Here is a 15,280-nt window from a genome sequence, read left to right as displayed (position 1 = left end):
GTAGAATGGCGAGCACGAGTTTCCAACGGAAACTGGATTCGCTCGGTGCTGTGGCTGGCAAATTCAACGTGTCGGTCTCCGTTAGACGCTCTATGCGTGGACGCGGGTCATCCGCTGTGAGTGTCATCGATGTGAGCGGAGAAAGCCCGGACACCTTCAAGATGTCGGTACTGCATCGGCTATATAGTGGAAACGATACTAGTAAAATAACGAAGCGGTATGTATGCAACTTCTGTTCTAACTATTTGGCTATTAATGGTGATCTTCCAAGTGTCCTGCTACTCAAAGCTGTTGCAATATTCAACAAAAATGCGTACCTTTGTATACAAATTTTAGTATTTAAGTCGCTATTTCACGGTCAGATGAAAATTAAGTGATTAGAAGCATGAAAACTATTACTTGTGTTTTGACGTCTATGTAATAAATTCGCAATACGTAGTACATTTAACTTTATGTACAAGTGCAACTACTGTGTGTGTGACGCAGCTAGCTAGATCATTTAATCGTAGTACTTGTATCTATAGATTCGCCCAAAGCTGAAATGCATAAAAGTATGCAATCTTTTTTAGAGATGCGGATATGTCGCTTGAGTATCATTCCTACGCACTTGTCTGGAATAAAGCAGCGCTAGTATGGTATATTGACGGAAATCCTGTGTTCTCGATAAACGACACGAAGAAAATACCTTTTGACTACATGTATATTGGTATGAGCATGACGGATGTCGGCTCACGAGAGAGCAGCGATACATCTTCAGATTCTCCACCAAAAAATTTCCTGATTGATTGTTTAACAGTGTCACAAGAAGAGTTTGCTCCGACCGCTAAAGTGGCGGCGAACCATCGCCTTGCTCGAGCCGCGGCTATAATTTTTCGAGATGATTTCGATGACGAGGCACTGGATGCTTCCAAATGGCGTCCGACCACTGCGACCAGTGGCATCCTTATCGGAGGCGAAACTCAAACATATCCATTGCCGGGTAACGTCTTTGTAAGCAATGGCAGCTTGCGACTGATCGCGAATAAGGAAGTGAGCCTCCCGAACTCAGGATCGGTTGGTTACACTTCTGGATCAGTAAACTCGTTGGGATTTTTCAATTTTAAGTTCGACGAAATTGAATGGAAGGCCAAACGCCTTAAAGGGAAGGGTATTAACTGTGGGCTCTATCTAACTAACTTTCACTGCACTCTGCCGAGCGGTGATTGTCACAGCAACTTTGCGCCCTCCATCCATGCTTTGCATGCTTCAGGAGATTTTCCCAAAGCAATCTACACAACTGTGTACTCGAGAAATGGCAGAAGTCTTGGAAAATGGCACTGGAGGTACTGTACATGTTGACCATGTGGCTTGTGTTATAACGGTGTACCATGTACCGTATTTTGCATTTTAAAGTTTCAAGACAAAACGATTTAACAACCAGAAGTAATAAAATTTTAACATTAATTTTTAGTTCCGGTAATATTTGACGATTGCGATATCTTCGACAGTGCGATCTGTTGCAACTCGCATTTTTTAGGTAAAGGCGATATCGCTTTCTTCTAGATCTTGTATAAAAATCAATATGAACATCCGTGCAGCATCCGTTAAAATTTTCCCTTAAGTGCAATCATAAATGCACCATTTTTAGAGACGTAGACATGTCACTGGATTACCATATCTACAAACTAATATGGACCGAAACAGCAATAGTATGGATTGTCGACGACGAGGTTATATTTTGGACTACCGATACAAATATGATTCCTGATAACCAAATGCAGATTAACATGGGAACATCCGTAGTAAGCGTTGACGAAAGTACGATTTTTCCGGCAGAGTTTCTAGTCGATTACGTTATAGTCAGGCAGGGAAATGTTGATCCTTGGATGTGTATACCTGTAAGCAGTGCAAGCACGCTTCAACCACATGATATCGATGCAACAACTTTACTGGAACAAACATCTCCATTGTCCACAACGGCAACTGCAAATACTTTCAGTGACAATCCGCCGCACCAAGACCCAGTCGTCATAATAGTGTCAACGGTTTCGGCTATAGTCTTTGTCATTCTCGTTAGCGTGTTCGCTTATCTGTTTTTTAGGCGGCGAAAACAGCGCCGCTCTGATGTTGTTGTAAGTCTGCAAAATCCTAACTGCAGTGATACTGACCTTCGGCTTAATAATTTGAACGCCAAAACCACAGCAGCGCTACGTAATTATATTGGCACTCTGGAAATCGCACTATCCAGTTTGGAAATCGGTATGTGTGCACATTTCAGAGCTTGCCTTACAGTTATATAGTGTCCAATATCCACAGGTGATATCAATAATCTGCATCTCTCAAATGGCAGTTTTCACGCCCAACAGGCCAATGTATGCAAATCGTTTGGCTGCACATAATCATAAAATAGTTCAAAAAGGTGGTTCATGAAAAGCGCGAAAGTGAAAGTTGTCGTGCATGTACACGAACTTGGTACCATGATAATTAAGTACCAGGTCACTTCGCTTAAACGTGTTATAAACCGTAATGTGGCCATGAGAGAAGTTAGCAAAGCGTGTTCGACCATTTAGTCTTAAACTGCGAACCGCAATTAGGACGTACAAATGTATAGTAGTTTACGGACTTTGAAAAAAACAATTGTTTTTTAAATTATTCGCTTCATTTTGACCTTCTCAAGGGGAAATTTTGGGGCATGGCGAATACGGGATAGTCCGGAAGGGGAATGCAAAAGGTCTCCAAGGTCATTTGCTGCCGACTCCAGTGGCCATCAAAAGTGTGAAGAAACGAATGAATCAGCAACAGCAGAATCAGCTAATCCAAGAAATGAAAATAATGGCAAAAGCTGGACGGCATCTAAACATTATCAATCTAGTGGGAATCGTGCTTCAAGGTACACTTCTTTGATAATGGTTTATGTGTCTTTGCTTTTTTAGTTTCATCCTTTAGATGTAGCTGAGCTCATTTGCACAGTATACCTTTAATCTATATATATATATATATATATATATATATATATATATATATATATATATATATATATATATATATTAATATATATATATAAGATTTAGCGGCTCGCAACGTTCTGGTTTGCCAAGACCGTGTGGTTAAAATTGCCGATTTTGGAATGGCCAAGCAGCTGGTGGAGTATTTTGTGACTGACGCACATGTAAATAAACTGGACATATTCAAAATGGTTAAGGTTTACAATGCTGCTCGTTTATTAATATAGCTTTTTTTGTTTGATTTAATACCGGGTACGTGTATATTTGTACGTGCATTGCACATGTCAAATAATCCTGTGAGATAAAATGGCAACTAATCATAATTTTAGGTAGCTCTACCCGTGCGCTGGATGCCACCGGAATCGGTAATTAAATGAGTATTCAACCAGAAGTCAGATACGTGTGGTCATTTGGTGTGTTGATGTGGGAAATCTTCAGTTTGGGAGAAACACCTTACTCTCGCAGTTTCGACATCGCTTCATTGTTGGAATTTCTGTCGTCATTGAATAACGGCTTTCGGATGGAGCGCCCTTCAGAGTGCCCAGAGTCCATGTAAAATTAAACGCTGTAAAATTTGTTGCTGATACGGGCATCTTAGACCTAATGGGTTCATTGTAGTTATCGCATAATGCTTGGCTGCTGGACCGGGTCACCGGACGGAAGGCCAGGATTTCCTGATCTCGAAAAAAGTTTGATCGCGTTGGTCGAGGATAGTTCAGCGAAAATCTATAGCCGTCTGGACAAGCCTTATCAGTTGTTTAATCAATCCCAGCAAAATCGTCTTGATCAACTAGCTAAAATTGATGACAACGGTTTAGCGGATGACACCGACTACCGAACTCTATTGGTCGGAGTGGATCCAAATAAAAAATAAGCGCTTTCTGAACAAAATTACACACAATAAATGGAAAGGGCATCAACATTGCATTGAACTTGGTTGAGGCGTTGCTACAACAAGCAGTTAAGGCGTTTGGTCCATTATACTGGGCTACATACTAACAATGAAGGCTTCATCATAGCAGTATTACTCGTACATTTCTTAATTTCGTTTGTGCGTGGCTTTAGAACAACTCTTAACTGTTTATCCTGAAGTTGCATTCGTACTGTATTTTCCAGTTTATTATGACATTATCTTTTATTTGTCTACTACAGTTTCTAGAAAAACAATTAACATCACAACGCAGAGCACTCAATCAGCAGAAAGCAGCCTCGGGAGGTCTAAGAACAGAGAACGGCCTAAGGTTACTGCGTAACCTGTGCGATTATTGGCAGCGTGTTAGCCATTGGTCACTTCATGGGGAAGCGGGATGTAACACCGCCCCGAAGGAGACCGTATAAATAGCTGTCCCGGGAAGCTTTATCCTCAACAGCTCTTTTAGTTTTAGTTTTCGCTGCCAAGGTTCAACTAGTCTTGGACATTTGATACCGCAGCGAATCGTGTTAGCTTTTTGATCTTCCCACCGTCCCTCCCTTACCAGATTTAATTGAGAGGAGGTTTTCGGATGCACCCTCGGTACAACCGTCCTGTTTTTTGTTTGACTTTTGTTGGTATTTCATATGCTCAGAAATAAATGCCGAACGAGAGAAAAAACTGTTGTTGTTTGCTGCGTACGCGATACAATAATAAGTGTTCTAAATTTCCTCCCGGTGAAACTATTCCCTGAACGGAGGTTATGTTCCCGCGCAGGATCTCTATGCTGATACGCTGGCGTAAATATTCCGTTGCTTGTGGCTCGCCGGTTTCTTGCCATACCCTCCTACCCACTTCCGTAAGCAGGCCGGTAGCTTATGATGCGTTTGGTTTAAGCGTTTCGAAGCCCAAAGCGCTGAACAGGTAGCATGGGTGATGTTCTGGTGCTTAGTTGCCTTATCCTGTTCGGCCTTTGCTCCAGCTTGCCGGATGTTGTCGCGATATGCGATAATGCCAATGTACAAACGCATGTGACATCCCGAGTCACCATTCTTCTTCTTTCCTACGGAGCTAACGTGACGCCATCAGCTCGTAGCCTCGTACTGTATAGTTATACTGTATTTGTTTTCGATATGGTTTTAGTGAGTACAATTTTTCTTCCCGTTTTTCTGATCTTTGCACCATTTGCTCCCTATCTACGTATAATTATGCATTTTCAACTTTTCATAAATTGCTCACCGGTCACTACTCGAAGAGCATGAAGAATTAATTAAAATCCGAGTCAATTTCAATATTTCATTGCTAACCGTAAGGTGCGACTGCAATGTAGCGTGAAGCGTACCCTGTGTAGTGAAAAAAAAAACTGTCTGTTGGCCGGTAAAGTTTACTACAGACGCCAGACGTCGCCAGTCACCCGGCCCGTCTATAAATATTAAAAGAGCGGTGTTTTTGTTTGCATTACCACCGCTAAATGTTGTTGGATAGGAAGCGCCAATCATCATAGTAAATATCTCTGTGAAATACGCGCATACACGATTGTATGGGTTTGTAACACCCAGGTCCCAAGAGAAAAGGGATCCCGTATGAAAAGTGTATTCGATGAAATGATAAGCCGACCACCGCCCACCGGCGGTGTGCGCTGACATCAAACAGTGTAGTGGTGACCACGCATCTTTTAGGTATTATTGTGACATCGTTTCATCCCATTTCCGATATGGCTTGTACTGTTGTAGCCGGCGGCCTGACCTGGCAGCGTAACATGATCGGGCAGATGCAGGAATATCATAGTCCTCAATATACTGTACACTCCGCAGTCCTCATACAAATTGAACTAATTGAACTGTTATCAGCTACGATACGCTGTGCACCCGCCAAAGCCGTCTGGTAATGCAGGTTCATAACCATGCATTCCGGTATGTTGGCTCTCTTGCGCATAATAGTACTGGAAACCGAAGTACCTATGCAAACAAAGTTAACAAACGTATCAGGAGAAGCGTGGATACCGTTTACTATTGGTTTTGGTATTATACTTGTGGTGATGCTTCTCAGTTTTATTGTTCATCCACCGTAACAGAAATCATGAATTAAGGGTTGATTAATAATTTAATACGAATTATACTAAGCATGAATACATTCTTCCAGCACGTGGTATTTCTGCTTTGGATTTTGCCAGTCTATTCGATCACATTAATTTCGAATGCACATTAATTAATCACATTAATTAATCACATTAATTAATCATTTCGATCACATTAATCATTTCGATCACATTAATTAATCACATTAAAACTATGCGGGCTAGACAAATGACTTTTCACGACTCCTTTAACAGTACCATTCTAGACACATCGAAATGGACAATAAAATCATACCTTACCTTATAAAATCATACCTTATCATATCATAGATGAGACACAGCATTCTGTTTCACCGTGGACTGTCACACTGAAAAATGGCTCGCTCAGTATTGTTGCAACTCGATCACCTCCTGTATCGGAATGGAATCAGCTGGATGTGAATACAAAAAACGCGTTTCATTTTCGTTTTGGCGAAATCGAATGGCGAGCAAAAGTTTCCAAAGGACGCCAGATGCGGTCGGCACTGTGGCTGCAACATTCTGCATGCCTGCGCGATAATCCGTGCGTGGATCGTTGGGCGCCCGCGGTGGGTGTCGCTGTTGTGCGGAGCGAGGACCCGCAGAATGTATGGACGCAAATCGTTTTCTGGCCGGACGGCAATCAAGCTGAAAAAACAAAGATAACAAGGTCGTGCAAGTTTTTCGTCATTTATGATCACTGAACAGTTGATTACTGCATTTTAAGTACAACTGTGCAGTACATGGATAATCAGCAGACGTTACTTCGCAAATCACACTATTAGGAACACTTTCACTAGCCGGCCTCCGGCTAAGCCGTCCCACTGTTTCACGAATTTCCCCGGGAAATTTCGTGAGCCGCTCTAGCCGGCTGAGACTTCCAGCCGCGTTGATTTAGCCGGCTATTAAAGGACTCCAGCCGGCCGTCAGCCGAAACGTCAATCGGAGTATCGACAAGTCTAAAATCAGACATATTCCCAACAAACGCCTTTTCACTACGAGTATTTGCGAATTGCGAATGTAATGATATTTAGGACAATCGTAGATCGTATAGTCAACATGCTATAAATGTTTCTAGGAGAGACGATATGTCAGTGGATTACCATTTCTACAAACTGCTCTGGAATAAAACAGTATTAATCTGGTATGTCGACGGGAATGAAATCCACTGGGAAACCGATGCGAAAAAGATTCCTTCCAGCCACATGTACCTTGTCATGAGTGCGGCGAGCGATGACACCGGAAGATTTACGTGTAACAAGTGTGTCGTGGATAATGCGATCGACAACCCGACCGATTTCCTTGTTGATTACGTATCAGTTTTACAAGACGATGTGGATGTCGGAGTGGAGGTGCCCCAATAGATCCGGCTCCTCATGCAGTTCATGAAGTTTTTCGGGATGATTTCAACGGAGAAACTTTGGACGAAAATAAATGGTTGTCCTTTAGCAGTATAATTGAAAAATGGAATGAAAATGCTTATGATTTACCAGGCAACGTCGTCTTACATAACCGTACTTTACGCCTCATCGCTCAACGGAGAAAAGTCAACGCCTCCGAGTTGTTCCTGTTTACTACCACTTCAGTTCAGACCCTGGGCCACTTCAGTTTTAGGTATGGTGAAATTGAATGGAGCGCAAAAATTCCAAAAGGAAATGGTGCCTCGACTAGCCTGTCACTGTCAGAGGTCTATTGTTTGCCGGGATTAGCATGTACTGGAGGTATTGCTCCTTTCGTGTATGTTATGTTATCACGAGGACAAACACCCACCGAGATCAGTATTTCCGTGCGCTCTGAGCGTCCCGGGGTTCAACCGCTGAACAGTGGGCAAATACAGAGGTAATCAATATTTTCTAATTGTTTGCGCTAGCATAGCATTTAAGATCGATGACCGCATTGGATAATTAACGTTATAGGAAGAACTGATGTTTTGCATGACCTTTCTGTGACAACGTCAGTTAGTGAAATTCAATTTTTTCATTTGTTTGATAGAGCAAATGACTTGTCGCTAGCTTTTCACTCGTACAAGTTAATATGGAGCAAAACAGCAATGGTCTGGATTGTGGACGAAGAACCGATTTTCTGGACAGTCGATGAGAACTACATTCCTACAAGTGAATTGCAGATTCGAATGGACGTTTCTGTTGGGGTCGACTATACTGCTTTCTCGGAATTTGATACAAGTTCTCCAGCAGAGCTGGTAATACATAACGTAGTGGTCAAGCAGGGTTACATTGACCCTCACTTATTAAAAGCTGCAGTTGGACAAAAAAGCACTGGAAGTATGCCGGTGACAACGACAGCTGACGCTTATTACGGTTCCCGGTGACGCAGATTCCGAAAGTCAACCACCAGTGAGCACTATCATATTTTCGACAATCGCAGCGATCGTCCTCGCTATTCTAAGCAGTGTACTCGGTTATCTGTTCTTCAGGCGAAGAAAACAGCGTCTTCTGCGATCTGCCTTGAACACTTTCAATGAGCATGAAATGAGTAGATTAAACTTGAATACAACAGATCTGCGCTTAAATTCCATGTACCAAAAATTCGACTTGACTCTGCAGAATTATATGAGCACTCTGGAGATTCCTCTGGCAAGTTTAGAAATCGGTACGCCAGTAGGTTGCCAGTACGCTACTAGAATACCGTTTGTGCCTCTTTCATCGGTTTTGACCCTGAATGGCTTATCACATGCAGTTTATATTAAATTGACATTTAGATGAAATGAAGCTAAACAAATATGTCAGTACTTGCATACATTGTTAATAAGCTGATTTACCATCAAAGGTGAAATTCTGGGAGAAGGAGAATACGGACTAGTTCGAAAGGGAACGGTAAAAGATTTTCAAGGGCAATCGTCACCCGTCCCGGTAGCCATAAAGGGCGTAAAAGATTTTGATGATTTGCAACAGCAAAATCTGCTAGTGCAAGAGATGAAAATTATGACGAAAGCCGGTCGACATCTTAATATAATTAATCTTATGGGAATAGTTTTTAAAGGTAGTAAAGTTCAGCTTGTCGTTGAGATTACTGTTTGTATATAATTTGTTCCCTCATATTCCCGTTTTACTGTACAGGAGAAATTCTTTTGATCCTGGAGTACTGTGAATACGGTTCGCTGCTTAACTACTTGCAATCCCACCGTGGCCTTTATTTCTACAATCAGACCAGTTTATACGGCGAGATGGATACGTTCAATGACGAGGAGTTTATGCAAATGCAGGGCGAAGCTAATCGCGTTCAGCAGTACCTGAAATCGCATGACACGTCGTTTGACCGGAACGTAATGACGACAAGGGACCTGCTAAAGTTTGCCTTCCAGATCAGCCGCGGCATGAGGTACCTCAACAGCCGCTCAATTATCCATCGGGATTTGGCCGCTCGCAATGTCCTTGTTTGCCAAGACCGTGTGGTAAAAATTGCCGATTTTGGATTAGCCAAACAACTGCCAGAATACGTTTTGGTTCATACAGACGTACGACGTACTCAATAGCATGGTGGTTCAAAATTTTTTAATTCTTTTAAATTTTGTATCGGTTTTAAATTCTCGTATAGGAATTTTTTAACGGTGCTTATAATCAGAATTTCAGAAATATATTAAAATATCATTGTAGTTTATGTAAAAGTCAACTGCATTAACCCGAATTCCGTATTTGTGTAATAACTCTGTTTGTTAGCTTTGAAAGGGAAGCGAGTGCCGGGACCCGTAAGGCATGGTACTTACTAAATTCGTGTATCTGTGCGGGAACTGTTAGGGCAGTCCCTAACACCTTTTTGCACGCGCGCCGATAACATCGTAAGCTCCAACGATTTCACACCGATGTGTACAAATACAAAATCGTAATTGTGTGTTACTTTGGGTATAAATGCATAATGCCATAAAACAAGGCATAAGAGTGAGTGTTAAGGACTCCTTAATAAGGGTTCCCGAAAGCGAAGCTACCGGTGACTGTACACGTTCTTGGTACCATCAACCATGTACCGGATCACTTTTTTAAGCTGTAAAATACAGACGGTATTTGATTACTGTGATGTTGCTATACTAATGAGCCACTTTTTCTTAATATTTTCCTTGAGTGGGTGTCACTCTAACGTACAGATACGTACCGTATACAGCTGCAGAATACACTCAATACAGTAATAATGTACTAATTACTAATATTGTTTGATACAGAGTACAGTACAGTACTTCTACAATTTTGTGATATAGACTATATAAATTTAAAACTGCAATTAATGCTCATGCTTTATAGGTAGCATTACCTGTGCGCTGGATGTCGCCGGAATCAATAATTCAGCGGTTGTTCAATCAAAAGTCGGATGTGTGGTCATTTGGCGTGCTGATGTGGGAACTCTTCAGTTTGGGAGAAACGCCGTACGCAAATAGTAGTCTTGACATCTCGAATCTGCTGGACTTCCTATCATCGTTACGCAACGGCACCCGTATGGAACGACCAGCAACATGTCCAGTGTCGATGTAAGCAGCGTTTAAAATTTTAAAGACTTGCACTACTAGTATAGCTAGAAAAGCATTGAACTCCTGCTCTATAGTTACTACTTTGCATTCTGTTGCAAACTTGCAGCTACAGCTTAATGCTTAGCTGTTGGATAACAGCACCGGAAGAACGACCTGAATTTGCTCAACTTGAAAAAGAGCTGACTACGCTAATCGGGAACGATTCAGCCGAAATCTACTACAGTCTGGATTTGCCTTATCAGCAATTTAATTTATCGCAGCAGAATCTCCTGGATCATATGCATCTGTCGAACACGGATGATATTGATTACATAGATACATCTGACTACCACAGTTTCCTGGTGCGTATGGTTCCAAGTGAGAATTAAACTCTTCCTTTATCAAGGACCGGCGTCGAACAGCACGCGTGATAAACCAGAGAAACCATCGGCAAAAATTTCAATGTGAATATTGGTAGTAGTACAAATTTTGGTAGTGGTACAAATTTTTGTAGTGGTACTAATTTTGAAAAATGAAATCATGGATAAGGTTACCCGAAAACATCCAGCTGTCACTGATCTATGAGGAATTTGACCACACAGACTTCTAACTCGGTTTGCATGCTCATTTATAGCAGTAAAGATCTGGGAAGTTGATACCTCGATCTCATCTGTCCCTGGCGATTATATCACGGCCAGTGGAAAATTTGCCTGGCGTACGGCCGCGCACACGTACCTAACACGAAGTTAACAAAGTGGTACTTGGGAAGAAGTGCAAAGTGTTCATCCACATGACTCATGATGAGCTGTAATACAGAGTACGAGCAAATAAAAAAAATTACGAAACGAAAATACAGGCATTCTGAGACAAATCACGACAACAACACCATAAAATTGAGCACACCTTGCTCACAATTAACTCGGCGGTTTTGAAAAGAGAAATGGTTATGGATAAAAACAAAGCGCATATAAACGGAACAAAACGTCCAACGCAAACAAATAAAAAAACAAGCAAAAAAGGTCATTTTCGTTGGCATAATTTCAGCGAACAAATCAAGCGATGAAAACTGATTCCGTTTTTCGTATGTCAATCAAACACGGTTAACCAATCCTGGAGCTCGTCCTGTTTCCAACAAGATAGTAATTTGTTGAGCTAAATCTTCGGCGACGCGCTCCTGCGCTTCCACGGTACTGGCACCAAGATGCGGAGTAGCCAGGACGCGCGGATGCTTAATGAGAGTCAGTACTGACGGGCTGGGCGGCTCACTGCTGAACACATCCAGTGCGGCACCACCGACCTGGCCATCGTTGAGACCAGTCAACAAATCAGCTTCACTGACGATTCCACCCCGGGCAACGTTGATGATTTTTACGCCCTTCTTGCACCGATGCAACACCTAAGAAACAAGCAAAACAATCAATAAATGTCACACAGCTGTACTTTTTTCTCTTCTGTGATAATGTAGGATGTCCCAAACTTGATAACACCCACTAAATTACAAAGGTCAACTTGTACAGTAGTACACTTCTTATGCAATGCACGTAAGCCAAAACTTCGGAGCCCATTAGATTAGCATCCCAAAGCACAATGCATATCGGAACAACTGATGCAGTTTTGTTTTCATCCGAGTTCTGGATACTGCCGCAACAAAAACAATTGTGCAAGCGCATAAGATAGCTGTACACTTGGCTTACTCGTGGTATTGGCGCGCTTAAACATTAGAGTACCTATAGCTAGGCGAAACAGCAGGAGAACAAATATTTTCCCATTAATTGGCATAATTACATGTACAGAATGAATGAATTATTATTCTTATTATTATACATATATATATACGCATTAATACGACTTAATTGGTTTACATGTTATTACAAGTTAGAAGAAACCTTTCGAAAAAAAGTATTCGCGTACGCAGGCTGACGCAGCAAATACTTTGCATCAATGCAACCACACAGGTTTGTATTCTGTACCTCTAAGTTGATCAGATTCTCTGTTTCGGCCAGCAATGGGACGTGTATGGAGATAAAATCCGCTATAGGCCAAATTCTTTCCGGCTCCATAAATTCAATCCCAAATTCCGCCACGGCTTCCGCCGGAATATATGGATCAAAACCAACACAGCGCATACCGAAAGCGCGCATCCGTATTGCCAATTCGCGTCCGATTCGTCCCAGTCCGAAAATGGCCAGTGTTTTGCCCATGACTTCGTGTCCCATATACAGCTTCCGGTCCCAACGACCTTCCTTCAGCGAAGCATAGGCCGGAGGAATATGGCGAGACAGGGCCAAAATCAGTGCACATGTATGCTCACATGCGGAAATGGTATTTGAACCTATCCACAATAAAAATTATACCGTAAGTCGGTAACCAAAAATAATAATAAAACAATCTCGCAATCTTAGAACAGTACGAGTATTGTTTCTTGAGAATTACAGTAAGGACGCAATACTGCAATACGAGCGCAATATCTATAGTATATTACATTGACAAAACTTGTAAATTACATAAAAAATGGTTTTTTCGAAGTTACTACGCATGTTTTTATATTTTCATGCGTTTACAGTTTACAGCACTTATTTTTAAAAAAACAGCTACTGTACGTAAACTAAATTCGCTCACCGCCAGTTTAATACTGCTATAATGCCATATTATGTTATGCAAAAGCAGTGCATTGCAATATGCTTTACATTTTTCTTGCATTGCACATGTACAGTACTCGTATTAGCAGATTTGCAACAGAAAATATCTACTTGTACAGTAACTGCACTAATTAAAGCAGTAAATGTACTAACATTTTGAAATTTACTTAATACTAAATTTTAACCATCATGAAATGAAAATCAAAAGCATTTAACGACGGCCATTCTTCCGGTCTCACAATGAGAAAAAATCCGTACCTGGAGTGTTCATAACCAGAATTCCCTGCTCCGTCGCCGCTGGCACATCAATATTATCGACTCCTGTTCCAGCACGGCCAATGAGCTTCAGACGTTGTCCGGCATTGATCACCTTACGAGTAACCTGTGTCCCGGATCGCACAATCAACATCTCATAATCGGGAATTTCTTTCAGCAGCTGTTCCTCCGTCAAAGTCTTCTGCACCACATCCAGACCCAGAGTTTTTAATGCCTGCACGAATTGCGCATCAATGGGATCCGTAATCAGGACTTTCTGTATGAGTTGACGCATTTTCGTTACGAAATCCTGCAAATTTGGTCAAAATTCCAGAAGGGTATCAATGAAAATCCAAAAGTATGATGAACGTGTAGGTGGTTAGTTTTATTTGAGCTGCTATTTTCTGCAACAAGTGACTGGATGGAGTGTCGGCCACAATGATAATGATTTGGAGAGCGAAGTCGAATCCACGTGTCCGGTTCAAGGTTGAGTGATCGGTAGATGTATCGGCACATACTGTATGTAGTATGTATTGTACTGTCGGCCGATTGTACAGTACGTTGTGCGATGGGTTGCCCCAGGGCTATCGGTTCAACATTCATGTGTGCGCACGACAAAACGATACTAACGTACAAAAATATACAAATTTTACAAATCAAATAATTATTATAACGATTTTTATTTTACCACCCACAATAGTTATGAAATTATCTGTAGTTAGTCTATTTTGTTACAGTAATTATAAATTGTACAAGGTAGCCTCGCGCATTCGCGCTCGGCACTTAAGTACTGGAAATTATGAATATTTTCAAATAAGACATAAGCACACAGGAAATTGTAAAAATTTTGGATAATTGGGAAGGTATGGAAAATGTGATTTATTTAAGACTAAGATTGAAATCGTATATACGCTTTTGTAGTCGTATTTCATAAGACGTAATAACGTTCTAAGGTTTAATTTTTTACGTTCGGACGTTCTTACGTTCTGACCTTCTAACGTTTTAAAGTTCTGACGTTCTGAATTTCCGACGTTCTGACGTTTTTAATTTTTCACGTTCCGACTTCCTGACCTTCTGACGGTCTAACGTTCTGATATTCTGACGTTCTAACGTTCGGATATTCTGACGTTCTGAATTTCTGACGTTTTAAATTTTTCACATTCTGACATTTTGATATTCTGACCGAATCTGACGTTCTATCGTTCTGACGTTCTAACGTTCTGACTTTCTAAAGTTCTGACGTTCTGATATTCTGACATTCTGAATTTCTGACGTTCTGACGTTTTTAATTTTTCACGTTCTGACTTTCTGACCTTCTGACGTTCTAACGTTCTAATATTCGGACGTTGTAACGTTCTGATATTCTGACATTCTGACGTTCTGACGTTTTGAATTTTTCACGTTCTGACTTTCTGACCTTCTGACGTTCTAACGTTCTGATATTCTGACGTTCTAACGTTCTGATATTCTGACATTCTGAATTTCTGACGTTCTGACGTTTTAATTTTTCACGTTCTGACTTTCTGACCTTCTGACGTTCTAACGTTCTAATATTCGGACGTTGTAACGTTCTGATATTCTGACATTCTGAATTTCTGACGTTCTGACGTTTTTAATTTTTCACGTTCTGACTTTCTGACCTTCTGACGTTCTAACGTTCTGATATTCTGACGTTCTAACGTTCTGACATTCTGACGTTCTAACGTTCTGACATTCTGAATTTCTGACGTTCTGACGTTTTTAATTTTTCACGTTCTGACCTTCTGACGTTCTAACGTTCTAATATTCGGACGTTGTAACGTTCTGATATTCTGACATTCTGAATTTCTGACGTTCTGACGCTTTTAATTTTTCACGTTCTGACTTTCAGACCTTCTGACGTTCTAACGTTCTGATATTCTGACGTTCTAACGTTCTGACATTCTGACGTTCTAACGTTCT

The 15,280-nt window shown here is 41.2% G+C and overlaps 3 protein-coding genes and 1 long non-coding RNA gene across 4 annotated transcripts; 2 read left to right on the top strand and 2 right to left on the bottom strand.

Annotated features, from left to right (window-relative positions):
• The first annotated feature begins 107 nt into the window (after nucleotides 1–107).
• LOC129587593 (uncharacterized) lies at nucleotides 108–3,850 on the top strand. Its single transcript, XM_055481400.1, has 7 exons — nucleotides 108–217; nucleotides 570–1,322; nucleotides 1,628–2,238; nucleotides 2,657–2,869; nucleotides 3,314–3,349; nucleotides 3,423–3,536; nucleotides 3,603–3,850. The coding sequence occupies exons 1-6, from the start codon at nucleotides 162–164 to the stop codon at nucleotides 3,488–3,490; spliced, it is 1,737 nt and encodes a 578-aa protein (XP_055337375.1). The 5' UTR covers nucleotides 108–161; the 3' UTR covers nucleotides 3,491–3,536; nucleotides 3,603–3,850.
• A 2,084-nt stretch (nucleotides 3,851–5,934) lies between these two features.
• On the bottom strand, nucleotides 5,935–10,998 carry LOC129587529 (uncharacterized). The gene is made up of 3 exons (XR_008690376.1): nucleotides 10,253–10,998; nucleotides 6,755–6,948; nucleotides 5,935–6,637 (listed from the first exon to the last, which is right to left on the bottom strand). It is a non-coding gene; the product is annotated as an uncharacterized LOC129587529 (long non-coding RNA).
• On the top strand, nucleotides 8,036–10,938 carry LOC129587528 (vascular endothelial growth factor receptor 1-like). The gene is made up of 6 exons (XM_055481323.1): nucleotides 8,036–8,343; nucleotides 8,424–8,599; nucleotides 8,777–8,989; nucleotides 9,067–9,401; nucleotides 10,243–10,466; nucleotides 10,573–10,938. The coding sequence occupies exons 2-6, from the start codon at nucleotides 8,479–8,481 to the stop codon at nucleotides 10,832–10,834; spliced, it is 1,155 nt and encodes a 384-aa protein (XP_055337298.1). The 5' UTR covers nucleotides 8,036–8,343; nucleotides 8,424–8,478; the 3' UTR covers nucleotides 10,835–10,938.
• A 216-nt stretch (nucleotides 10,999–11,214) lies between the features above and the next one.
• LOC129587531 (D-3-phosphoglycerate dehydrogenase-like) lies at nucleotides 11,215–13,810 on the bottom strand. Its single transcript, XM_055481325.1, has 3 exons — nucleotides 13,343–13,810; nucleotides 12,416–12,777; nucleotides 11,215–11,841 (listed from the first exon to the last, which is right to left on the bottom strand). The coding sequence occupies exons 1-3, from the start codon at nucleotides 13,632–13,634 to the stop codon at nucleotides 11,536–11,538; spliced, it is 960 nt and encodes a 319-aa protein (XP_055337300.1). The 5' UTR covers nucleotides 13,635–13,810; the 3' UTR covers nucleotides 11,215–11,535.
• Nucleotides 13,811–15,280: the final 1,470 nt, after the last annotated feature.

The sequence above is a fragment of the Paramacrobiotus metropolitanus genome, unplaced genomic scaffold (genome assembly GCF_019649055.1).
Source record: "Paramacrobiotus metropolitanus isolate TYO unplaced genomic scaffold, Prichtersi_v1.0 Parri_scaffold0000025, whole genome shotgun sequence".
NCBI classification, from domain to species: Eukaryota; Metazoa; Tardigrada; class Eutardigrada; order Parachela; family Macrobiotidae; genus Paramacrobiotus; species Paramacrobiotus metropolitanus.
Note: the sequence above shows the minus strand (reverse complement) of the source record. Positions and strands in the feature narration are given on the sequence as shown.